A 25,939-nucleotide genomic window follows, 5' to 3' on the forward strand; every position below is an offset into this window, starting at 1 on the left:
GCGATAATTTAGTCATATATGAATCAGCGGACAATCATGATTCTAACATCTTTTGATATTTGTACAAAATCCAAGTCATGGTCTGCTCTATTTTGGCCGACATTTTGGCAGGTCAAATACTTAATGATGAAAAAAATCTTGGTGTACACTTTGCTGAGTGTTTTTATGGAACTCAGACAAAGCGGACACGTGACAGCTCCGTGTTGTTCGTACACCTTTTTGCCAAGTACCCGATTACTGACACTCGGTAAAAACACTCAAAAACGATAGCTTTGTCGGTCCTACCACTACCATGTGTTGTTTGCGGAGTATAACACTTGGGAAATATTGGATGAGTATTTCCCACACCCTTTGCCTTCAATTCCGGCAGTGTTTACTGTCATCCACATATACTCCCTCTATTTTATTTACTTTGCATATTAGTTTTGTCCGAAGTAAGACTTAATACCAACGGGCCTTAAAAGGCCAAACCAGGGAAGGAGCATTGGGCCAACTTGGCCCAATAGGAAGTGGCGCCCCCCTTCCTTGTGGGTGGCCAAATTGGAGTGGGGGGAGGAGCCAAGGTCGGCGCCCCACTTTCCCTCCTTGATCGCTGCCCTCTCCCTCCCCTCCAACCTATATATACAAGGGGTTTTTACCCTATGGAAATACACAAGTTTTGGAGCCTCCTCTAGTTCCCTTTAGTTCTAATTGTAGTTGATCTTAGTTGATCTAATTAGAGCTAGACCTAGATCCTCTAATCCTCATAATTAGAAGTCCTGTGTGGTTCTAATACCCTCCATGTAATTCTCCGGCGATGATTAGCTCCGGACGACGAAGTGCTACCGGATCGTGAAGGCTGCACCTTTGCAACCAAGTAGAGAGGCCGTGCTTTCGGTCTTCAGTTCGAGGGACTGTTCGTGGGTGGTTTGTGGGATCATTCATCGAAGCTTCGAGGGACTCCAAGTACGATCTACACCGACACGTTCTTCATCCGCTACAGTTTGGTGATGGTTCAATCATGATCCCAACCCATAATGCATCTTCATATTGATCTTGGGTGTGCGTAGGTGCGATTTTTTTGTTTCCTACTATGTTCCCCAACAGTAGGAGGATATGTCATAATCAATAGTTCTTACGAGGTTTCTTATATTTCTGGAATAACATTTCTGCTATATAAATAACTTGAGAATTTTTTACTTCCATAGAGTTTGATGATAACGTTTGATTAAATATTATTCGTAGTTTATAATTTTTGTACTGTTTCACATGTGGAAATACTGATCGCTCTTGGTGCCTCTCCAATTTCTCTAGTGTTGTTTGGTTAAGCTTCAGCTGGATACTTGAAACCTTGTTAATCACAAGGGAACCATATTTTCATCCTATCTCATATGAGCTAAATGAAACTCTGCTGGCGACCAATTTTCTGGAGCCATGCTTGCTCCTGACACCCACATCGGCTCTTTTAACTGAAATGCTCAACTATGGCCACCAAACGGTTGCGATCAATGAAGCCTAGCAATTTAACTTGTCATGGTGCGAGCGGATGAGTCGACAAGGGTTGAATCGTCAACAAGCCAAGACCAAAGAAGTATGGTAGACAATGGTTAACATTAGGGAGAGACTGTTAGACTAATCTTGATTATTATAGGTCTAGTTATCTAGCCTAATTAGTTTCCTAGTGTGGTAGTAGTACACATTTGGAAATAGTCTAAGCTAGTTTGTTTTGTAGTCCGGTTAGTTTGAATAAGCTAAGCTAGCACGTATAGGTTTTGGAGTCCAAAGCAAGTACGGGCTAGGTTATCCTTTGGGTTAGTGGTGCTCATGTGTGACATATACACGAGACATGCGTAAGAGTTTGTACTGTGAATCATGGAGAAAAGGAGAAAATAAAAAGATAGAAAAGGAAGGGCGCGGGACAAGGGCCCTTGGCTATCAGCTTTTCTGTGTGTGTTCGTCGTAATTGGATGTGATCGATCAGTGGGCGAAGTTCCAACAATTAATTGTTGGCCTAGTCCACGTCACCGAGTACATCGCCGATGCCGCCTACCGATCATTCCGGTTCTCAGCTCTCTCCTTCTTAAACGCGTCACGTCCTAGATCAACTGTGTCTCGTAGCTCGTTGACACAGAGACCACACTCCATCAAGGTCGTCCAGACACGAAGCTTTCACGATCAAATCGTGGGGCTAACGAACCGGGTACAGCAAGTACTTTAGCCGCACCTGACGCTTCCATGATCTCCTTGCCTGATTCTTTCGACATGATCCTTCGAGTTCTTTCCGAAAATCACGACAAATAACCAAAGCTCTTATACCAATTGTTGGCCCTTCGCTATCAGTTTTCGTGTGCGTTTTCATCCTATGATTTGATGTGATCGATCATGTGGGTGACTTCCAACACACTACTACTCCTACCCCGACACTAACACTAACTCAGATAATTAATAATGATGCCAGTGAATCATGTTGTCGACTATTTGAGTCATTAAGGCCCGGGTCGTTAGAATTTTATTTTGTTGTCGATGGGTAACTTGTTTGCTAATGTACTGACCTAAAATCACATATTTATGCCAAATATTTTTATTTATTTATAAATTATTTTGTCAACATACGGTCAACAATACATTTTTTTTGTCTGAAGTGACTATGCCTTAGTTGATTAGATATAGTTTTTTCTAAGTTAACACTTGATTCTCAAACACACTTGTTTTAAATATTTTCTTTAATTAAGGTGACATTGAATTCTTTGATTTTTAAACTATTACCTCGAAAAAATATTTAGTTTTAACCGATTGTTTCTGGATCAGGGAAAACAAAAGAAAAATTGCATGGCTCTGCATATTAACTTCTGGTATTTGAATGAGTAGTAGTAGTAGTAGTAGTGTATATGTGTGTGTGTGTGTGTGTGTGTGTGTGTGTGTGTGTGTGTGTGTGTTTATTTGTTCTATTATTGTTAAATATCTTGGCATGGATGTACAAACTAACAAATATCTTGATAGGAATTCTCAAAGTGCATAGTTTTCTATCTTATGTGCAGTGAATAGAACAATTTTGATTATGTAGTATGTCTACCTAGGGGGTTGTCCTCGAATTGCTGACTTTGCTTGGTTACTAGTTTTTCCATATCATCATGTATTTTTTCACATTCCTAGGTCCAACAATCTGATAACATAATTTACAGGTGCGTACATTGTACTTTGTGTGAAACATGATGCATAGCGAACCAAAGTGCTTCTTCTCTCATCAAGAGATACAAAAAGACTCTCATATATATGTTCGTAAAGTGTGTCAGCAATGAATAATGTTCTGATGATATTGGCATTCATGTCATCTATCTATTATATAAGGTAAGCATAATACAGGGGAAAATAGAAAAATAGTTTAGAAATTGTTGTGTGGTTGGCTTCTAGGACGAGCGCATAGTATGGCGGTCTCGATTGTAACATGTATCTGACAGCTGTTGGTCATAGTATTGTCTTGAATGGTCAGTTATTTTGGCCTAGTCTTAGGCTTGTAGTTATTATTCATTCTATCAATGCATCAAGAGTTTGAGAAACAAGCTTTGCGTTTTCTAGAGAAAGAAAACTGGCAAGTATCCAACATAGCGACAACCTGATCAATGTATATGTTTGGAGTTCCCGCTAATTTTTCTTCCATGATTCTTTTAGTAAGAGCTTAGTAGGCCATCAAGATAGTCCACCTCAGTTCAAATGGCTATGCAAAAGAACCAATCAACTCAAGCACAAAGTTTCCAGTTGGCTCCTACTTAGTGATATAGTGAACGCCAGAAAAAAATTGAGCGGGAAGAGCAAACATCTGCATAGCTATATCTATGTTTCTGCCAAAAGAATGTGCTGAAAAAACATCAATTCGTTTGGGACTGTTTTTTGCTCAACAATATTGGGACCTTCTCTGTCTTCAAGCAATATCGGTCTCTCTCAGCTTGATTAAATCACCACCTTTAGGGATACTCCCAATGTACCTTGCTTAATGGAAATCATTGTGGTGGTAGCTTGGAGCATATGGAAAAACACAGGGTTGAAAGAAAAGTTTGTAATTTTATCTCTTCATCCCTCAGCTCTTACGAAAGTGTATAAATGGTCCCTCAACTCCAAAACCAGCAACACTTAGTCCCTCAACCTTAAAACTGAATAAGTTTAGTCTCTCATGCTGCTTCAGGCGGTTTCCGTACGACGAGAACGGTAAATTCAAAAAATAGCAAAAAAGGTGAACTTTTTTGGCATCGAAGATGCTCGGGTGTGCAAACATGCAAATTTGTGTGTTGTTTGGACATTCGAGGAGCTTGTGGTAGAAAATATTGAGGAAATCTGCCCTAGGGTGAACAGTATTTTTTTAAAGTAGTGAAACAATTCAAAAAAAGATGTGAATTTCTTTTGCCAGCCAAGATTCTTGGGTGCGCAAGCTATGTGAAAAATTTCTGGTGTTTGTACATTGTAGGAGCCCATGGCAAAAAAAAATTGACTCACAAAGAAACTTTGAAAAAGCACACAATGTTGTTGTTTGCTAGAACTCCTCGGATGTCATTTACTCACAAAAAAATTCACACACCTTACGCACCCGAGAATGGTGCCAAAAAATTCTTATTTTTTGAACTGTTTTGCTATTTTTTGAATTGTTTTGCTATTTTTTGAATTTACTATTCACCCTAGGGAAGATTTCCTCTACTTTTTTCCCACCAGCGCCTCGAACATCCAAACACCACAGAAATTTGCACACATCTTGCGCACGCGAGTATCTTCGATGTTAAGAAAATTCAGATTTTTTTTGTTGCTATTGTTTTTAATTTATTGTTCATTGATTTACTGTTCACGTCGGACGGAAACCGTCCGAAGCGGCACGAGGGTTATACTTATCCGGTTTTGAAAGCTGGGGGACTATAGTTTTCTGGTTTTGGAGTTGACGGGCCATTTCTAAACTTTCGGAAGAGTTGAGGGACGAAAAATATACTCTTCCATTTCTTTTTTGATTTGCATAAACCCCTTTTTAATTAATGAAAATACAGTAGGCAATTCTCCCACTGGTTCCCTTAATAGACAGTATGTCCACGTTGCAATAATTTGCTTCTCAGCGCCATGTGGGGACAAAGATTTGATGCAATTTCTTGAAATTAACACAATGTAACAATGTGACCCTCTTGATGATTTGATATAGGAAGCAATATTCCATCTCGATTCATCAATCCTCCTTTTGTTGGGCGTCTAAATCGATTTAGTCCCGAGTATTATCCATACCGAGGTCAGTCAACGTTTGTCCACACACATATCGCATTCGGAAAGAGTGGAAGGACCACACTGAAATCTATGGCAGACGTTTGTACGGACTAAAATGTAACATTAAGTTGGAAAATGACATCGGGATCACACACATATTAGCGCGTTGTGTTCTTTAGCAGAATGAGGCAAGGCCCAGGCTCAACGCAAACTAAGTTTTTTAGGGCTTCTTTGATTCAAATTATCTTCATAGGATTTGGATCCTTAGAAATTATTTCTACATTGGTTTGTTTGATCGGCATGATTGAAATCATCCTTAGGAAAATTTCTAAGGATTGCTTTGCACCCTATTTTGAAGGGTACAATTTCTTTGTTTTCTTGCCGGTAGCACACACTTTGATTACAAATTCTTGTGATTTTTAATCCTATGGGATGAGGCCCTAAATTATTTTACGTAAGGCAATGCTCAGCACAATCCGTCATCTCTCTCCCAGACTGGAGAGCTCACACACCCAACGATATCTATAGCCGGCCATCTGCGTCCATCATCTCCATCATGCAGTGTGTAAGCGCTCCTTTTTGACCTGGAATGGAAATGGTCAGTCTCCATGCACATGACCATGCACGTCCCTCTCCTTGGACGCAGAATTCCAGCTATATTCCTCCTTGCTCTTCTGGTCCATCCACGTTGCACCCTATACCTCAAAGGCTACATAACTCCTTCATACTTCCGAAGACCAGCGGCGAAAAGTTGCAGTCCTAACTGCATATATTCTTTTTTTTAATATTCAGAGATCTATGTATGATGTTTATGTAGCAACCAAAATTGGACCACTCGTTAATAATTTGTGGCCAACGTCTATCAATACCAAAAGTATGAGCAACCACGTCACAGCCATGACCGAAACCTCACACTCTAAGAGTTAATGCCGAATAGACTCTCGTTGTATGTCCCACTGCTAGGTAGTGAGGTTGTGTCTGCTCTAGTCAGCAATTTTTTGTTGCGTTAAGGCAAATGAAAGTCCCCTGCAAAAAGATAAAATAAACAACATGAAAGACATATTCACTTACTATGTGTTCGCCAACTCACCTCCTTCTACTAAGCCGAACCAAGCAAACACATGCCCACGTGGCCGTTGCCCCCCACCCCTCCCCCCAGGAGGCATGAAAATCGCCGCTTGGGGGCGAGCCGGCGGTATAATTGGCTCTGGGGCGGTTGGGTCCAGCCGTCGTCCCAAGTCGCCCCCAGGCGCCGATATCGGCCCATTTTCGGCGCAAATGTGCCCGCTTTTTGGCCCATTTTCAGCGAAAAATGGCCCGATATCGGCGTGAATAGGCCCATATTCGGCGTGGTTCGGCGTGAATTCTCAACATAACTATTTTTTATCACATAGTTCATCACAGAAAATCAATAGAAATCAATTAATTCAACAAATAGTTCAACAATAAATAGTTAAATACAAATTATATAGTTCAACAAATAAAAACTCATATTTCATCACACGTCGAGCTAGGCATCGCCCTTGATCCTCCATAGGTGCTCCACCAGATCCTGCTGCAGTTGTTGATGCACATGTAGGTCTCGGATCTCCTGACGCATATTGAGGTAGGCAGTCCAGGTTACCAGTAGCTGGTGATCAACTTGGGCAAGAGGACCCTGCCTGTAGTATGGTTTAGTGTCAAACACTGGCTCTTCCTACTCGCTCTCAATGATCATATTGTGCAAGATGACACAACAAGTCATGATCTCCCACATTTGATCTTTCGACCAGGTCTGAGCAGGGTACCGGACAACAACAAATCGAGATTGGAGCACACCAAATGCCCACTCGACATCCTTCCTGCAAGCCTCCTGAACCTTGGCAAAGTGGGACTTCTTGCCTCCAGGCACAACGTTTGAGATAGTCTTCACAAATGTAGACCATCTTGGATAGATGCCATCAGCTAGATAGTACCCCTTGTTATAGTGCCGCCCATTGACCTCGAAGTTCACCGGAGGAGAATGACCTTCAACAAGCATGGCAAAGACAGGGGAGCACTGCAACACATTGATGTCATTGTGAGTTCCTGGCATACCAAGGAAGGAGTGCCAAATCCAGAGGTCCTGTGTGGCCACCGCCTCAAGTACCACATTGCAACTGCCTTTGGCGCCTTTGTACACCCCCTGCCAAGCAAACGGGCGGTTCTTCCATTTCCAATGCATGCAGTCGATGCTTCCAAGCATCCCAGGAAATCCTCTTGCTGCATTCTGTGCTAGGATCCGAGCAGTGTCTTCCGCATTGGGTGTTCACAAGTATTGCGGTCCAAACACTGCCACCACTGCCCTGAAGGACTTGTAGAAACACTCAATGGTTGTGGACTCGGCCATGCGCCCATAGTTGTCGAGTGAATCGCCGGGAGCTCTGTATGCAAGCATCCTCATCGCTGTCGCGCACTTCTGGATTGAGGTGAATCCAAGTTTGCCGGTGCAATCCTTCTTGCACTTGAAGTAACTGTCGAACTCCCGGGCGGAATTCACAATCCTTAGGAAAAGCTTTCGGCTCATCCGATAACGGCGCCGAAATACTTTGTCGCCGTGCAGTGGAGCGTCGGCGAAGTAGTCGGAGTAGAGCATGTAGTAGCCTTCCAGACGATGCCGGTTCTTTGCTTTTATCCGCCCCAGCGCCGAGCCACCTCGTCGCGGCTTTTCATTACTCACGAGCAGGCCGGCAAGGGCGGCGAGGACCATGAGATGTTCCTCTTCCTGGACGTCAGCATCGGCTTCCTCCTCCAGTAGCGCGGCGAGCGCCTCCTCGTCGTGTGAGTCCATTGCCGAGCAGGCAAATTGCCGAACACCTTGCGGGCGTGGTGGGCCGAACACCCACCAGTACACTGCCCTGCGCGGCCGGAACGCCGGAAAAATCGCCCGGATGGTGGTGGAGAGGCTGCCGCGGCGAAACCTCCTCTCTTTTCCGGCGGGGAATGGCCTATCTAGCGGTGGTGGGCGGTGGACGGCGCCGGGATTGGCAGGGTGGCGGTCGAGCGCGCGGGGGGTGGGAGGCGAATCTGGACGATTGTCTTGACTTTTCACCTGACAGTGTGGCCCAGGCGTGTTTTTCCCTTGCGCCGGAGCCCCCGAGCGCCCCCAGTGCGTCGGGTTCGGCCTGCGGTCGCCGGGCCAAAAAACGGGCCGAGCCAGCGGATTTCGGCGTCTTGGCGGCGCGACTGGGGCGTTTTTTCAGCGCCGGCGCGTAAAAAGTCGCCTGGGGGGCCTGTTGGGGTTGCGGCTGGAGTTGCTCTAAGTCACTATTATTATGTTTGTACCATAATTATGCTTTTTAACTTATTTTCATTGCATTCTGGGAACAATAGTTCATACTCCAATGCTTGTACTCGAGTGGCTTCTAGAAGGAGGTCAACAATCTCTGAGCTCATGATGATCGAAACAAAGTACTAGGAGCAATCGTCACTTCACCTTCACATATGACCCGTTCCCTCTCGAAATTTAGATTCTTCCTCGGAGATGGTCTGGTTTCAAATAAGGAGTGTACATCACAATTTTTTTAAAAACTTGTCAAATTTTTATCATGACATATTAATGCAATATGATGAGACCATGCCAAATTTCATGCTTTTTCAGACTTTGTTTACATTTTTCAGAATTTAAAACCAATAACCTCCATGTTTAGAGTCGAGTCTTGGCCCGAGGTTTGGAATTCCTTCGCTTTTCTTGGATAAGGCCTAAACATGGACTCAAGAATAGAAATACGATTTTTCAAACTAATTTTACCATCTTTTCATGCACTAAATGACTAGAAATACACTAAACTACTTCAATATACTAGCAAACAAACCCCGAAAAAATGCCAAATTTTGACATAAAAAATGCTACCGACATGCTACTCATTGTTAAAGAGTCGATCCCAAAATGGGAATTTCTAGTGAGGTGATCTTGAAAGATAGGTGAAGCTATCATGACATGCCAATTCGAGGGGTATACTTTTCATTTTCAGATTTGCTAAACATAATGTGCATGAATTTTTTTGCAAGCATCAGTTGATGCCACTGAGGCTGAAGACGGTGACTACGTGAGGAGCCCAGCGGTGAGAATCAACTCTGGCAAGGCTGAGCCAGGACCTCGCTGGAGACGGGAACGACACTGCAAGCGATAGGGACGGAGGCGAGGAGGTCAGGGCGGAGGGAGGGGCGAGGCTTAGAGGGATGGCCTTTGACGGCGGCAAGCAGGATGTGGGGAAGGTCAAGGGGAGCATGGTGCGGAGGCCGGCAGATGAAGATGGGTTGGAAGGCGGCACAGCATGAGGAAAATCGTGCAAGGAAAATATAAATGGAGATTGAATTAACAGTTGCCACGCGATCTCAGCCGTTGGATGAAGATCTAACGGCCTAAAAAACCGATCACGCTAATTTTTTTCTCAGGTACCTGATGAATAGGCTGTCCTTTTTATTTTGGGTGTGTCTCGCTCTCATCTAGATAAGAAATAACTGTGTATCGTCCGTTAGATTCTACACGAATGTTCTCAGTAATGTTCTTAGATGAGACTTTGTTAATTCTCTTCTTCTTTTTGCAGGGGACTTTGTTAATTCTCATCTAGATGAGAATTAGCAAATCCATTTTTATATTCTCTTAGGCATCTTTTTCATTTATTATATGTAAAAGTTTGACTTGACTAATCCAAATAGTATTCCTCGTCAAGCTTGCAATTGTCTCTAGGGTCTTAGTCCACTTTACTTGAATCAAACTAATAAATACTTCTCCACCCCAGCATCGTCCTGCATGAGCAAGCCAGCTGACATGTGCTGATCACTAGCTAGCCTAACTCCCTCTAGCCTCTCCTAGCTGCAGCCATGGCTCATGCAAGAAGCATCCTCATACCCACGTACTACCTGATCAGCTGCTACATCTTATTTCTAGCCGCCTACGCGACTCCTCGCGCCGCCGCGCTGTCCTTCGACTACGACTTCACTGTCCCGATCCCGAGGGACCGCAAGCAGCTCAAATTCATCAACGCCTCCTACGCCGGCCGCGACCGGATCATCCTCACCGACGACAGCTCCAACCTCACCGGCCGCGTCGTGCACCGAAAGCCGGTGCGCCTGTGGGACAGCCGCACAGGCAGGAGGGCCAGCTTCACCACCAGCTTCCGCTTCGCCATCGTCCAAGACAGCAACAGGACGGATAACCTGTCACGGGGCGACGGCATGGCGTTCTTCCTCGGGCCCTTCCCGGCGACGACCCCTCCGCCTGGCTCCGACGGCGGCCTCCTCGGCCTCTTCAGCAACCCCAACAGCACGGGCGCCGCCGACTCCCGACGCCCGCCGCACACCCTCGCCGTCGAGTTCGACACCCGCTGGAACCACGGCTGGGACCCCTCCAACGGGGCTGGCGCCGACCACATCGGCGTCGACGTCAACGGCATCAGGTCCAACCGGACCAGAAGCCTGCCGCCGTTGAGCCTCCATGGCATCATGTGGGCGAGCGTCACGTACGATGCCGAGTCCAAGGTGATGAAGGTGGCGCTTCGGAAAACCGAGCTGGCGTCCGAGTCGAGCACTACGTACGAGTTCAACGCCACCATGGATCTCAGGGACGACGCTGGCCTTGTACAGGACGCCGCCGTCGGTTTCTCCGCGGCCACCGGTGTCCTCTGCGAGTCGCACCAGCTGCTCGCTTGGTCCTTCCACTCAACAGGTAACCCATTTCAAATCTAACGATGTCATCATGCATGAACGAATTTCTAATATTCCGATAAGGTGTACCATTATATCAGCGGTAATTGTCCCCGGCCAACGTTCGCTGTAAGGGGGTGGCAAGCGAACCATTTTTACTGTCAGTTTTAGTTGTAAAACGGGATCAAACGACGGCAGTTTTTAGACGAAACCTTCTCAGGGAGAAAATGTCATGTCTTCTGAAGGAAATGTCACCTCTCCCCACTTTCATCACAACTAAAACTGCCATCGAATTGTTCGCATGTGCCACCTCCCCTGGCGAACATTAACCAGTTAGGAGGGTTGTCCTATACCAAAAAGGCAATAAACCTAATGACTAGAAATTATCCCCAATAATTTGTGATTTATGTAGCCTATTTGTTGGTGCAGATGCCGTTGGACTTTGCTCACAAATAGCACACATCACGTACCAAGAGTCCATAATTGATTCGTGCGGCAGAAATTAATAAAAACACAAAGCTTCTGCATCGTCCTGTCGTTAGCGTACTTAAGTATATATCTTTCAGTACTATAATGACTTATGTATTAACAAACCAACTACAATCATCCCAAAATTGATGAGACATTCTCATGTCTGTAGCTGGCCTCCTCTTTACAAATAGACAAGTTTAAAACTTACAAGCCAAGTTTAAATCCTCTTAATCTGAATTTGGCTGCCTTTTCCCTCGATCTTTACTAATATAGCTCTCCTGCATGTTCTGCTCTACTTTTCTAAAGAAATAAACATAGAACAACCCAAATAATCACATGTCAAAGTTGATGTGTTTTCATCTATTAATTTACTCCCTCGGTCTGATATTTCATTTGATACTTCCTCCGATCCAAAAAAAAGTGTCATGGCTTTAGTTCAAATTTGAACTAAAGCTGAACCAAAGCCATAAGACATTTTTTGGATTGGAGGGAGTATTTCCTGGACTGTATTAGTTTGATGTGTTCTTTTGCATGTGGCAATCTAAACTCAAATAATAAACCTAACCAACTATAATCATAAATCATCCCTAATGTGATGCGACATTCTCATCACTCTAGCCCCTTGGTGGTGTGGACCCCATCTGCTCGAGCTCTTCTAGAATGTTACACATCACCAAGCAAGGGTCTTGCTTGCATTATTATCGATCTTATCCCTACGTCGCGAGAATAAAAACAGAAAGCTTCTTTTGCATATGTACATGCACTAGCTGGTTTCCTATCCGTGCATGAAAAAACGTACGACCCTGCGAAATTTGCATGGCAACATCATGTCATCATGCGCACTTGCCCGGGCTCTCAGGTCTGTACGGTCAATCGTCTTCATCCTCAATTGCCAGTCCACATCATGATTCCTAAGATCTTAGAGCAGAGATTGAGGGGACCATGATGAAATCCATATTGTTAATTAGATTGCTTTCTAAATGCCATTTTCATGTTATTACTTTTTCAATTAAATTTTGGTTATGTGAGAAAGAGGAACAAATTTTAAGAAAGGAAGAAATTCACTCCCAATGAAGCTACTGGCTTGGCTCACATAAACTATGTTTGATATTAGGTAGATTCTTGTAAATCATAATCCCGTTTACCCAACCCATTTCCTCCTATTTTTAGTGGTTGTGTGGATAGTTTTTTTCTTCTTTTTGGCAAGAATTTCGTAGTATTTTATAGAATAATCGCATCACAACATCGTTTAGCTACCTAAAACTAAGCCTTTACCTCTCAAAGTATCAAACACAGGAGCAATTTACTCCTTCCCCCATTCTTACACCCATCGGCTGGCTTATGTAAGGACAAAATTATAGTGACAAATCCAATAAAATTTTAAATTTTAAATACATGTAGCTTACATGATGAAGTAAAATATGTGTGCATATATTGGTTGCAAAATATTAACATTTGGGATTTATGCGGTAAATATCTCTATTTTATTTGCATAGCTTGTAGATGGTCATACTTTTTGTAAGAATATGTGTATAAACTACATGATTTTGGATTCATATCTTAAAATTTTATAACAACAATTTTTCCTTCACAAAGATTGGCAAACCCATACATGATGATTTATAAGTTTGGTGAGCTAAAAGAATTAGCTTATATATGAGCCAAGCCAATGTTTCAGGAGGGAAAATGGACTTTCTATATTTTTAAAATTTTGTGTAGGGTAAACTGTTAGAACTATAGTTAAGCTAGATTTATAAATGGTAGGATAAATAGCTATCTTGACGCATCAAAAGAAACATCTAATTAAACTGAGATTATCCCCAATAATTTGTGACTTTATGTAGCCTATTTGTTGGTGTGGACGCCATTCGACTTCGCTCACTAACAGCACACATCACGTACCAAGAGTCGAGATCGCATGATTGATCGCGCGGCAGAAACTAATAAAAACATAAAGCTTTTGCATAATCTTGTCATTAGCATACTTAAGTATATATCTTTCAGTACTATAATAGCTTATGTATTAACTTCATTTTTGTCCATACCAAAACGACCCAGCACACTATAATGGCTTGTATATTAATTTTCCTTTTTTTTTGCAATTGCATCTAGGCAATCTATACTTAACGAGGATAAACCTAACAAACTATACTCATCCCAAAAATTATGCGACATTCTCATGTCTCTAGCTTAGCCTGTTTACCGATGGACATGTTTAAAACTCACCACCCAAGTTTATATCCGCTTAATCTGAATTTGGCTGCCTTTTCCCTCTTCACTAATGTAGATCTCCTACATGTTCTTCTATTTTGTTTTTCTTCAGAAAAAACATAGGACAGCCCAAATAATCACATGTCAAAGTTGATGTTTGCATCTATTGATTTACTCCCTCAGTCTGAAATTTAATTAGGTATTTTATTTTGCATATAGGCAACAACTTAATTAATAAACCCAACCAAGTATAACCATCCCTAATTTGATGTGACATTCTCATCACTCTAGCCTCTTATTGGTGTGGACCCAATCCGATCGACCTTCTTCTAGAACATTACACATCACCAAGCAAGGGTCTTGATTGCATCATTATCGATCTTATCCTTATGCCACGAGAATAAAAACAGAAAGCTTCTTTTCTAGCGTATATGTATGTGGACTAGCTACTTTCCTGCTAGTCCATCACAAAATGTACCACCTAGCCAATGTTGCATGGCAACATCATGTCATCATGTGCACCTGCATCGACTCTCACGTCCGTACGGCCAATAGTCTTCATCTTCAATTGCCACCCATCATGCTTCCTAAGATCTTAGAGCTGAGATTGAGGGGACCATGTTGAAATCCATGTTAATTAGATTGATCTTTAAATGCAATTTCAGTTTTATTACTTTTTCAATTAAATTTTTGGTTATGTGAGAAAGAGGAACAAATTTTTAAAAAGGAAGAAAGTCACTCCCAGTGAAGCTACGTGTTTGGCTTACTTAGACCGTGTTTGATATCACAGTGGATTCTTCTAAATCATAATCCTGTTGACCCAACCCATTTCCTCATATTTTAGTGGTTGTTTGAATATATTTTTTCTTCTTTTTGGCAAAAAATCATAGTATTTTACAAAATAATCACATCACAACATCATTTAGTGAACTAAAACTAATCCTTAGCCTCTAAAAGTACCATACCCCGGAGTATTTACTCCTTCCCTGGTTCTCACACCCACCGATCGGTTTATGAAGAACAAAATTATGCTGACAAGTCACAAAATTTTGATTTTTTAATAATGTAGTTTACAACATGAAGTATATTTGTGTATATATTGGTTACAAAATATTAACATTTGTGATGTATGCGGTAAATATCTTTCTTTTCTTTGCATAATTTGTAGATGGTCATACTTTTTGTAAGAATGTGTGTATAAACTACATGATTTTGGATTAATATTCTAACATTGTACAACAACAATTTTTCCATCACAATGGTTGGCAAACTGGGACATGATGATTTAGAGAGTTTGGCGAGCCTAAAAGAATTAGCTTAATATATGAGCCAAGCCAATGTTTCAGGAGGGAAAATTGACTTCCTATATGTTTGAAGTTTTGTGTAGGGTAAATTGTTAGAATTATAGTTAAGCTAGATTTATTTTTATAATGACCTTACAATTTAGCACCAAAAATAAGACAATAACTGATTGTTATTTTGCTAACAGATCCATCTCACATGGAGACAAAAATGTGGGTGATATTCCTATCTGTCACAGCAGTTTTGTTAGCCGGTTTACTAGTGGCTCTTCTCCCTCTTCTCTATACTACATTTATGAAAAGGCCAAGACGGTGCCTCGACGGAAATTGTTTGCAAGGTAAATATATCATGGATTTTATTTAATTATTTAATTGGAAAAGTCACTTCATCAATTCCCTTCTCTTAACTAACCATGTTATTCGATCACGGAAAAATCAAAGTTGCAAGAAAATTCTCCTACTCTGAGCTAGTAGCGGCAACGGGCAACTTCTCGCAAGATAGGAAGATCGGCAAAGGTTCCTTCGGTGACGTGTACAGAGGGTTGCTACCTGTGCCGGACCTGCGGGAGGTGGCGGTGAAGGAAATGCGGCAGCCAACATTGAAGCGGAACCGGAAGAACTACGTGCATGAGATCGAGACCCTGTGTCAGCTGCGCCATAAGAACCTCCTACGGCTCATCGGCTGGTGCGACGATGGTGGCCGGTTGGTGCTTGTCTACGAGCTCGAACCCAACGGTAGCGTCAGCGACCATCTCCACGACGGCGGCACTAGCGGGAGAATATTGACATGGCCGCAGAGGTACAATATCCTTCTCGGTATTGCAGCCGCCATTGACTACATCCACAACGGTGCATATGACTCAACAAAGAGGTACGTGTTGCACCGGGACATAAAGCCCAGTAACGTGATGCTGGGAGAGGGCTTCGAGGCCAAGCTCGGCGACTTTGGACTGGTACGACAGGTCATCCGCCATGGCGGCGGGGGTACTCCTCGGACAACTGTTATCGGGAGCATGGACTACATGGACCCCAAGTACATCGAGCTCGGCACGCTGAGCTCCGCCTCTGATATATACAGCTTTGGGTTGGTGCTGCTGGAGGTGGCCACTGGCGTGAGACCATCCGTCCCGGGAACAGCAGCACACCGGAACACCCTCATCGCGGCCGTCACGGAGTCTCACCGCAGAAAAGCCATCCTCGAGATGGTAGATGAGCAGCTGAGAGGGGAGTTGAATCAGTGGTGGTGGCAGATGGAGCGTGTCATGGTCACCGGGCTGGCATGTGTCGAGCCGGCGCGTGACGAGCGACCATCTATCAAAGATGTCATCGACCTGCTCTCCAAGCACGAGCAATCTCCGGCATCTAGCCGTTACCTGAAAGATACTTCAATGAGGCCCAAGGATCGATTGCCTTTCATACTAACTAGGAATGTGGCTCTCGCAAATGCAAGGGCAACATCTTTACCATAGTGAACATGTCTGTGAAATAATATGACTTCATAGATACTCCTATTAAATATGTGGAATTTTAAATCCTATAGCTCTATAGGCGTGTACAAGGTTATGTTAAGTACAATATCTCTAGTGTGGTAAATATTTTTGAATCACGTTAATTTGTGGGCACAATAGTGTTGTAACATTCCCAAAAACACCATGTCACTGTACTTTGAAACTTCGTCTATTCTTAAAGTAGGGAGTGCTATTGTGATGTATTTTTCCGAGAGGATGTCGAGCGCACAGAGACACCTGATATGGGCAGGTACCCAGTGCCTACTCGTCTAGATCTAGGGAGAGAGAAATACTGGGCTGGTATTACTTTCAGCAGAATTGTGTATATTGTGTCTGGGACCCTCCATGTGGGGATATATTGTGTATAGAAGATGGGCATAGGGTGTAAAAGTAGAAATCAAAAACAAGCGTGCCATGTTGGATCTTCAATGGATTTAAAAATGTTAACAGATGTTATAGATAATGTTCATATAATTAAAAATATCTGTTAACAGTTAAAAACTGTTAATGTAATTTTTCGAAGTGTTCATGAGTTTAAAAAAAATTCATGAAATTTTAGAAGTGTTCATGCATGCATTTATAAAAAATCATGTACTTCGAATTTTTTTTTTGCATTTTCTCATGTTGTATTTTCTTCGGATTATCTCTGGTCAAAATTTTAGTGTGAGCAGTTATAAAACGCATGTACCCTGGGAGGAACAGAAAAAGCTTCTACAAAGCATGCAAATGCAGTCATAATACCTCACAATTCATCGTCACAAAGTCAACGAACTGAATCTAAGCAAAAAGCATGAAATTAACAAATAAAGAATATATATCCTCTTCATCAGAGAAAACTATGTTCTCAGTAATATATGTATATGTCTAGGACAAAAGGGACACCTTTCATTGAATAAGCATGAAGTGGTTTTTTTTAACTTTGAATAAGAGACATTCCTTCGAAAATTCCTCTTTTGATTTAACACATATGGCAGCAAAACATACCACATTTTCCTCTAGAAATCATCTATCACACCCCTAATTATATGCCTAAACATCTGCTGCTTGTATCTCAATCTACATTATTCGGCTTTGCCACCAAGACATGTAAATCATCCATCGGTTGCCTGCTCGCTAGAAGAGCGGTTCGCGTATTCCTGAACCATAGCCCCAAAAAGTGATGGCCTTCCCATCAGCTTGGATGGAGCATCAAACTCTTTCACTAAACCTGAAACAGTAAAATTCATACAAAATACATATGTTACAAGGTGTGAAGATGAGTCAGAATCAATGCCCGACCACTGCAGAAGATAGAGAGAAAATGAAAGTCATTCCCTATGCCTCAGCCATAGGTTCTATCATGTATGTGATGATGTGTACCAGACCTGATGTGTGCCTTGCTATAAGTTTAGCAGGGAGGTACCAAAGTAATCCAGGAGTGGATCACTAGATAGCGGTCAAGAACATCCTGAAATACCTAAAAATGATTAAGGATATGTTTCTCGTTTATGGAGGTGACAAAGAGCTTGTCGTGAATGGTTACGTCGATGCAAGCTTTGACACTGATCCAGATGACTCTAAGTCACAAACCGGATACGTATTTATATTGAATGGTGGAGCTGTCAGTTGGTGCAGTTCCAAGCAGAGCGACGTGGCGGGATCTACGTATGAAGCGGAATACATAGCTGCTTCGGAAGCAGCAAATGAAGGAGTCTGGATGAAGGAGTTCATATCCGATCTAGGTGTAATACCTAGTGCATTGGGTCCAATGAAAATCTTTTGTGAAAATACTGGAGCAATTGCCTTGGCAAAGGAATCCAGATTTCACAAGAGAACCAAACACATCAAGAGACGCTTCAATTCCATCCGCGATCAAGTCAAGGAGGGAGACATAGAGATTTGCAAAATACATATGGATCTGAATGTTGCAGACCCGTTGACTAAGCCTATCTCACGAGCAAAACATGATCAACAGCAAGACTCCATGGGTGTTAGAATCATTACTATGTAATCCAGATTATTGACTCTAGTGCAAGTGGGAGACTGAAGGAAATATGCCCTAGAGGCAATAATAAAGTTGTTATTTATATTTCCTTATATCATGATAAATGTTTATTATTCATGCTAGAATTGTATTAACCGAAAACTTAGTACATGTGTGAATACATAGACATACAAAGTGTCCCTAGTATGCCTCTACTTGACTAGCTCGTTAATCAAAGATGGTTAAGTTTCCTGACCATAGACATGTGTTGTCATTTGATGAACGGGATCACATCATTAGAGAATGATATGATGGACAAGACCCATCCGTTAGCTTAGCATAATGATCGTTTAGTTTTATTGCTATTGCTTTCTTCATGACTTATACATGTTCCTCTGACTATGAGATTATGCAACTCCCGAATACCGGAGGAACACCTTGTGTGCTATCAAACATCACAACGTAACTGGGTGATTATAAAGATGCCCTACAGGTGTCTCCGATGGTGTTTGTTGAGTTGGCATAAATCGAGATTAGGATTTGTCACTCCGTGTATCGAAGAGGTATCTCTGGGCCCTCTTGGTAATGCACATCACTATAAGCCTTGCAAGCAATGTGACTAATGAGTTAGTTACGGGATGATGCATTATGGAACGAGTAAAGAGACTTTCCGGTAACGAGATTGAAGTAGGTATGATGATACCGACGATCGAATCTCGGGCAAGTAACATATCGATGACAAAGGGAATGACGTATGTTGTTATGCGGTTTGACCGATAAAGATCTTCGTAGAATATGTAGGAGCCAATATGAGCATCCAGGTTCCGCTATTGGTTATTGACCGGAGATGTTTCTTGGTCATGTCTACATAGTTCTCGAACCCGTAGGGTCCGCACACTTAACGTTCGATGACGATTTGTATTATGAGTTATGTGATTTGATGACCGAAGTTTGTTTGGAGTTCCGGATGAGATCACGGACATGACGAGGAGTCTCGAAATGGTCGAGAGGTAAAGATCCATATATTGGAAGGTTGCATTTGAACATCGGAATGGTTCCAAGTGGTTCGGGCATTTTTCCGGAGTGCCGGGAGGTTACCGGAACCCCCCAGGAGAAGTATTGGGCCTATTGGGCTTTATTGGAGGAGAGGAGAAAGGCCACGTGAGAGATCCCCCCCCCCCCCCCCCCCCCGCCCTTGCCCAAACCCCCTCTTTCCTTCTCCCACTCCCTCCCTTCCCCTTTTCCCTCTCCGGTGGAAGGAAGGAGGGGGGGCCGAATCCTACCTGGACTAGGAGTCCAAGTAGGACTCCCCCCTTATGGCGCGCCCCCTAGGCCGGCCACCACCTCCTCCTCCCTTTATATACGGAGGCGGGGGGCACCCCAAAGGCACAACAGACATCTCTTAGCCGTGTGCGGTGCCCCCCTTCACAGTTTACCACCTCGGTCATATCGTCATAGTGCTTAGGCGAAGCCCTGCGCCGGTAGCTTCATCATCACCGTCGCCACGCTGTCGTGCTGACGGAACTCTCCCTCGTCCTCAACTGGATCAAGAGCTCGAGGGACGTCATCGTGCTGAACGTGTGCATAACACGGAGGTGCCGTACGTTCGGTACTTGGATCAGTTGGATCGTGAAGACGTCCGACTACATCAACCGGGTTACTAAACGCTTATTCTTTCGGTCTACGAGGGTACGTGGATACACTCTCCCGTCTCGTTGCTATGCTTCTCCTAGATAGATCTTGCATGATCGTAGGAAATTTTTTAAAATACTATGTTCCCCAACAAGATCTACTTTAGTAAAGTACATGATCCAAAAACTGTGAACACTGTTTTACATTGTAAAACAGTGTTTTGAAAATGTCATGGACCTTTTTTTTGAAACGCGTGAACATTTTTTAAAAATGTCACGTACGTTTCTTTTGAATTATGAGAACATGTTGTCTTATGTCGTATAAACATTTTTTAGAAATGTCACGAACATTGTTTGGAAACACGTGAACATTTTAAAATTCCACATACATTTTTTGAATGCTATCCACATTTTTTTCAAGTTGCATGAATATTTTTTTACGTTGCATTAACATATTTTGAATGCATGATGAACGTTTGGTAAAATTTTGAAAAATAATTTTCCATTTTAAAAATAATATTAAAAAATAGAAATAAGAAGAAAAAAAACATGCGCGGGAGAGCCAGCGCTCCTCCCGTGCTGGGCGAGCTCATTTAGGGGCAGCTATGTTCAGTTCACAAGATGCGAGACATGACTAATGGGCTACTTGGTGCAGAGAAATATATATAAAGAAATTGAAACCTGAAAAAGTACTCCCTCTCTTCCGTAATGTAGGGTATATAGATTTTTTTAGAAGTTAAACTTTGCAAACTTTGACATATTTTATAGAGAAACTCTTTATATCCACAGTACTAAATATATAAAATATGAAGCTACATCTTATGATGAATCTAATGATATATGTTTGTATTCAAGATGTAAATGATTTTCTCCATAAAGTTGGTCAAATTTTGTTAGGTTTAACTTTTCAAAAAAAATATGCACTACATTATGAAATGGATGCAGTTTATAAGTAAAAATTAAAACTTTTCCGGCATGAGAACATTATCTACGACTGAAGGTATTTATGCTACAACAACCCGCACTCACATACGCCGAACCAGTAAAAAAAAGTGGCATAGGTCCCTTTTATTTTTGCTTCCTTTTTATCTTTTTCACTATTATGTTTTCGCCCCCCTTTTGTATATATTTTGAAATAGTAAAAATTATATTTCAAGAAAATGTATCAATCTTATTTAACCGGGAAAAAAATAATGCGAAACTTTGTCAATGCAACTATAAAGTTTTCTTACATTTTAAAAATATACATGTAATTTTCAAAAATGTTAACAGAGAAACCACATTTTATTTTTCATGTAATTTTAAAAATGTTCATACATTTTATAAGAAGGTTAATATAATTAAAATTTTGTGCTACCTTTTAAAAATGTTCGTGTAATTTTAATAAGGGTTCATGAATTTAAAAAATCGATCGTGTAATTTTAGAAGTGTTCGCGCATTTATAAAAAAAGGTTCATGTACTTTAAGAAATGTTGCATCCTCGTATATGGTATTTTCATTATGTTATCGCTGGTCATAATTTTAGTGTGTGCAGTTATAAAACGCATGTACCTCACAATTTAAAGAGATAATTGACATAGGAACGGAAAAAGCTTCCAGAGAGCATCGAAATGCTGTCATAGTACCTCACAATTCATCGTCACAATGTCAACTGAATGTAAGCAAAAAGCATGAAATTAACAAATAAAGAATATCTTCTTCATCAGAGAAAACTATGTTCTCAGTAATATATGTATATGTCTAGGACAAAATCAACTTTCATTGAATAAGCATGAAGTAGGTTTTCTTTTACTTTGAATAAGAGACATTCCTTCCTCTTTTGATTTTACACGTATGACAGCAAAACTGGCAACATTTTCCTCTAGGAATCACCTATCATACCCCTAATTGAATTGCGGTTTCATTATTATTTATACAGGAATCGTGCCATTTTGTGAAGAGCATTTTGCTACTAGATCCTAAAGGCGGAAATGTGTTGCTGTGAAGTACCGCTTTGTTGACTGGCTGAATTATACATCCTTCACCAAGCCCTCGATGTCATGGGAAAGCAGCAACCTATTTCGATATTCAACATTCTAATGATTTAGCCAAAAGCAGAAGACAGATAGAGAGATCAAAGTTTTCTGGTGATTCTTTATACTACAGTATTAATCGGCTATACAATGGTAAAATAGCCTCGCCCATACAAGCAACCTATTCTCAATGTCAAAAGAGGATCTAAGATATCTGAAGAAGAAAGAATCCATTATCACTAATCAGAAAAATATCTGATCCGGTCAGTTTTATATCCCATTTTCTGTTCCTTTAAAAGCACCTTTTGTTAGTTCGAACAATATTCTAATACATTGTTAAGCATCAGAGATTGCTTAACACATCAAACTTATGTTCTGAGACCAGAAATAGAAAAATGTAGCTGCAAGAATGCTTCACTGCATTAAAAATATTTAAGTGCTGCAACTAGATTGGAGGTGCACTCTCTCCAAGTTTTATTTTTGCGGGAAGAACTCATTCCAAGTTGACCATGCTTTAAAGTTCCATATCCTCTGCATCCATAGATCAACAAAACAAACGACTAAATGTTGTGGACGACCTATGCCAATCTTGTGTTAATCCCCCATGAAGCTATAACATACAAATACACAAATCTAGAGATGAAAAAAAGAGTCTAGACTTATTCTTATTTATGAGTGCATAAGCTGTGTGAAATCATTATGTACACACACAGACTGTAATCATGCTTTTATATTTTTTATTATTGTTTGTTTGTTTGTTCCTGTATGAAATATGCTATTTTCAGTAATCTTGGACATGCCCGAGACTGGGAATGAAAAAGGTTTCTTCTATGCTGCAATTTTAGTTTGACACTTCAGCAGAGCTAACTTAATTTTTTGCAGGTTCCACAAACAAAAAATTCATATCGAGATGTGTGCACAAACAAGTAGAAACAGTTGTACTGATCAACCGATTATTCAGCGCTTTCCTTTACGTTCAAATAATGCTTATATGTCAGCGGAACTACATTAATAAAGTTCTGATTTGCTCCTAATGGAAATAATCAACCCTCGGTTTGATTCATATTATGGCAAGTATTTCTAATAGAACTTTCCAAAAAATTGACGTATATCTTCTATACTCAGATAGTGGTGTTTTCCCTTATTTTTTCAAGTCTTATAGAAAACTTTGACATGTGATGTCCAACGGCAGATTTTAAAATAGCGAGGTAAATGTGGGTCAAATTCAGCAACATATAAAACAATATTAGATATTGCTGATGCCAAACAGATCGGCCACTGCAAAATTAATCTTTCAGTAGCAATAAATAGCAGAATTCATTCCTACTCTGTGAAGCACCACTTCCTATCTCCTAGGGTTTCTTGTTAGGAGATCTCCGCAAGGCGTTTACCTCGCTATTTACACACGCAGAACAGCAGAAACTGTACTCTTTATCCTCGCCTCCCACAAATTCGTAATGTTGTAGTATAGCGGTCGAAATATTCATTTGGATGCTGGTTTGAGCAGAAGTAGGGAACATTTTGGATTGGCTTTTGATTATTACTGTTCCAGTTTAGTGGGAGGAAATCGAACTGTCATCATATTCTGTTAATGTTTGCAGAGAGCTTCATGTGGTTCCAAGCTTTCTTAAATTTCAAGAAAGTACTTTGTAATATTGATTTGATGTGGTTCTGTAATTTTACGAACTACTAGCCGTTGCTTTTGTGTGCTGACTTCCGCTTGTGTGCTAAGCAGACCAGATAAATTTATTGATGAAGAGCAAAGGCACGCTGGTTTGCAAAGGCATTGGTTTCTCCTGGATATTATCATAAGAAAGAAGCATGTAATTGTGAGTGCACGCTGGCATTGGTTTATGAATCCTTAATTGTTTGCACCAATGATTGCCACCTGCTATTGATTTAGTATTGTATAACCTGTGCTTGTGATTTGCAAGGTCCTTGATATCTGTTGTTTGTCTACTAAGCAGAACAGAATGCCCATTCATGCAACTTTGTTTTTTGCATTTGGGTTAGATAGGCTCACGTACATGCTCATTTTACTTTTTTGTACTACAGTTTCAGGAAGGTGGGGTGTGTTTTTCATAGAGCAGGAACATCTGAGCTCCTTTGCGTGATGTTGCTTAGTTAATATAGTTAATAGGAGACCTCACACCTGTGCTAACAAACAAATAGTAATACTGCTATTTAACCATGCTTATGCCTGCTATTTTTGATACTTTAAGGGCAGCATGTGTATGATCTATTTCCAATTACTTAATAGTTATTTCTGACCATATATTGTTGCAATCTATTTGTGCTTTGAACTGTTTGCTAACAATTTATTGTTCTTCATATCACTGGTACCAACTGTACACAGATTCATATGCGACCAGGTACCATCCATACACGTTCAAATTTCAGCAAGTAAATATGTAGGATTTTAGATAGAAGGAGAACAACACTAAGAGTAGTATCGGTGGAAGAAGTTGCAGGTAAAAAACCTGAGAAAAGATTAGTACAAAAGTCATGCAAAATTACCTCTTTGCATGAAAATTCTGAAGTATCTGTATATACATATATATGCAGAAGTACCCAATGAAGAAACTCTCACGATTAATGAAGAAAGTATTTGTTGCCACTTTTACGTGTAGGAAGAGGATACACCAAATTGTTCTGCAATGCAGATACCTTAATTCTCAGAGTCTATCTTCTTGAAGGGAAAGGATGATGCGTCAACTCCAGTTCCAGTACAACACATAAAGAGAATCTATCTTGGATTAATATAATTATGCATGAAACCTCAAGAGCTATTTACCAGTTCAGCAACTATGCTATCGTACTACTTTCACAGCTTCAGTTTCATCAGTCGTCACATGAATGTATATGCTTTCTCTGCTTTGGCTAGATCACGACTGATTGGCTGGCCATTTTTAAGTACATACTTTTGGTTTTGCTCATTACTGCTATTAATCATGTGTTATCCAAGAAATAATGTCTTCGAGCATGAACTGGAATAGAAATTCTTATCAAATGTCATTTGGCCTTGCAGTCTTTCCTTGGAGCATGAAATGGAAAAGAAATTCCGTTGTTGCACAAGACTCCGGCATCGACATCTTCTTTAATGAACCAATCTAAGGATTTCAACCATGTACATTATTTTCTCCCACTATTTGTACATGACCACTCACGTTCTCATCACATCTTATTCGCCGATCATTGTTTTAAAGAGCAGTATAGCAAATTATACAAGATATACCATTTCCTTTTACATCCAGAATGATCTCACTCCTTTAGCAAGGCCTCCATGGACTAACACGATTGTGTTCCGTTTTGTTGCGAAAATGAAGGAACCTGTGCTAAGGAGAAACAAATTTAGTTTAGGTAGGATAGTTGATGTAAATTAGCTTTCGGTTGCATATCCAAGTGTCTGTATCAAGCTCATTATAAATCATATTTGGTTCTTGGAGGAAGACGCCTCGGACTTAGTTTTGTACATCATATTGTCATAATTATGCTATTGTTTAGTTCAAAATTGAACTAAAACCACGACACTTATTTTGGAACGGAGGGAGTACAAATTATGCCTAATGAATTGTACTCGTTTTTTGGGACGGAGGGAGTACATCATTTAGTCGGAACTGTGCATCTTTTCCAAAATATACATTTGAATCTTGCAAGGCCATCTGATGTCTGGTCTCTACGATTTGGATTCATAGACTACAGCTAGCTCATGCTGATGATCCAGTGACCCCAAAACCAGGATATCACACAGAGAAAATAACTGCCGCAAAATAGAAAGACTTTCCGCTGGGTCCAAATTGATAGAGCAATCGAATCACATGGAATGCATCAAACAGAAAACAACGGTTGATCAGTAGATGTCACACGGCTGTGTTCCCGGCGCGGCAGAGCGCGCGTATCCCTCTAGTTATTTTGAAATGAGATGGAGTAGATAAGAGTACATGCACTCACCTTGCCGGAGACC

At 41.2% G+C, this 25,939-nt stretch overlaps 1 protein-coding gene across 1 annotated transcript; it reads left to right on the top strand.

Annotated features, from left to right (window-relative positions):
* The first annotated feature begins 9,613 nt into the window (after positions 1-9,613).
* LOC109773940 (L-type lectin-domain containing receptor kinase IX.2) lies at positions 9,614-16,572 on the top strand. Its single transcript, XM_020332666.4, has 3 exons — positions 9,614-10,900; positions 15,050-15,199; positions 15,303-16,572. Exons 1-3 carry the CDS (start codon positions 10,057-10,059, stop codon positions 16,328-16,330), a joined length of 2,022 nt encoding a protein of 673 aa, XP_020188255.1. The 5' UTR covers positions 9,614-10,056; the 3' UTR covers positions 16,331-16,572.
* The last annotated feature ends 9,367 nt before the right edge of the window (positions 16,573-25,939 follow it).

The sequence above is a fragment of the Aegilops tauschii genome, chromosome 2 (genome assembly GCF_002575655.3).
Source record: "Aegilops tauschii subsp. strangulata cultivar AL8/78 chromosome 2, Aet v6.0, whole genome shotgun sequence".
NCBI classification, from domain to species: Eukaryota; Viridiplantae; Streptophyta; class Magnoliopsida; order Poales; family Poaceae; genus Aegilops; species Aegilops tauschii.

What these genes read in the sequence shown, in the direction of transcription:
- LOC109773940 (XM_020332666.4), top strand. Translation starts at nt 10,057, where the DNA reads ATGGCTCATGCAAGAAGCATCCTCATACCCACGTACTACCTGATCAGC. An exon ending in TTGGTCCTTCCACTCAACAG is followed by an intron (nt 10,901 to 15,049) that starts GTAACCCATTTC and finishes TTTTGCTAACAG; the next exon opens with ATCCATCTCACATGGAGACA. An exon ending in CGACGGAAATTGTTTGCAAG is followed by an intron (nt 15,200 to 15,302) that starts GTAAATATATCA and finishes GAAAAATCAAAG; the next exon opens with TTGCAAGAAAATTCTCCTAC.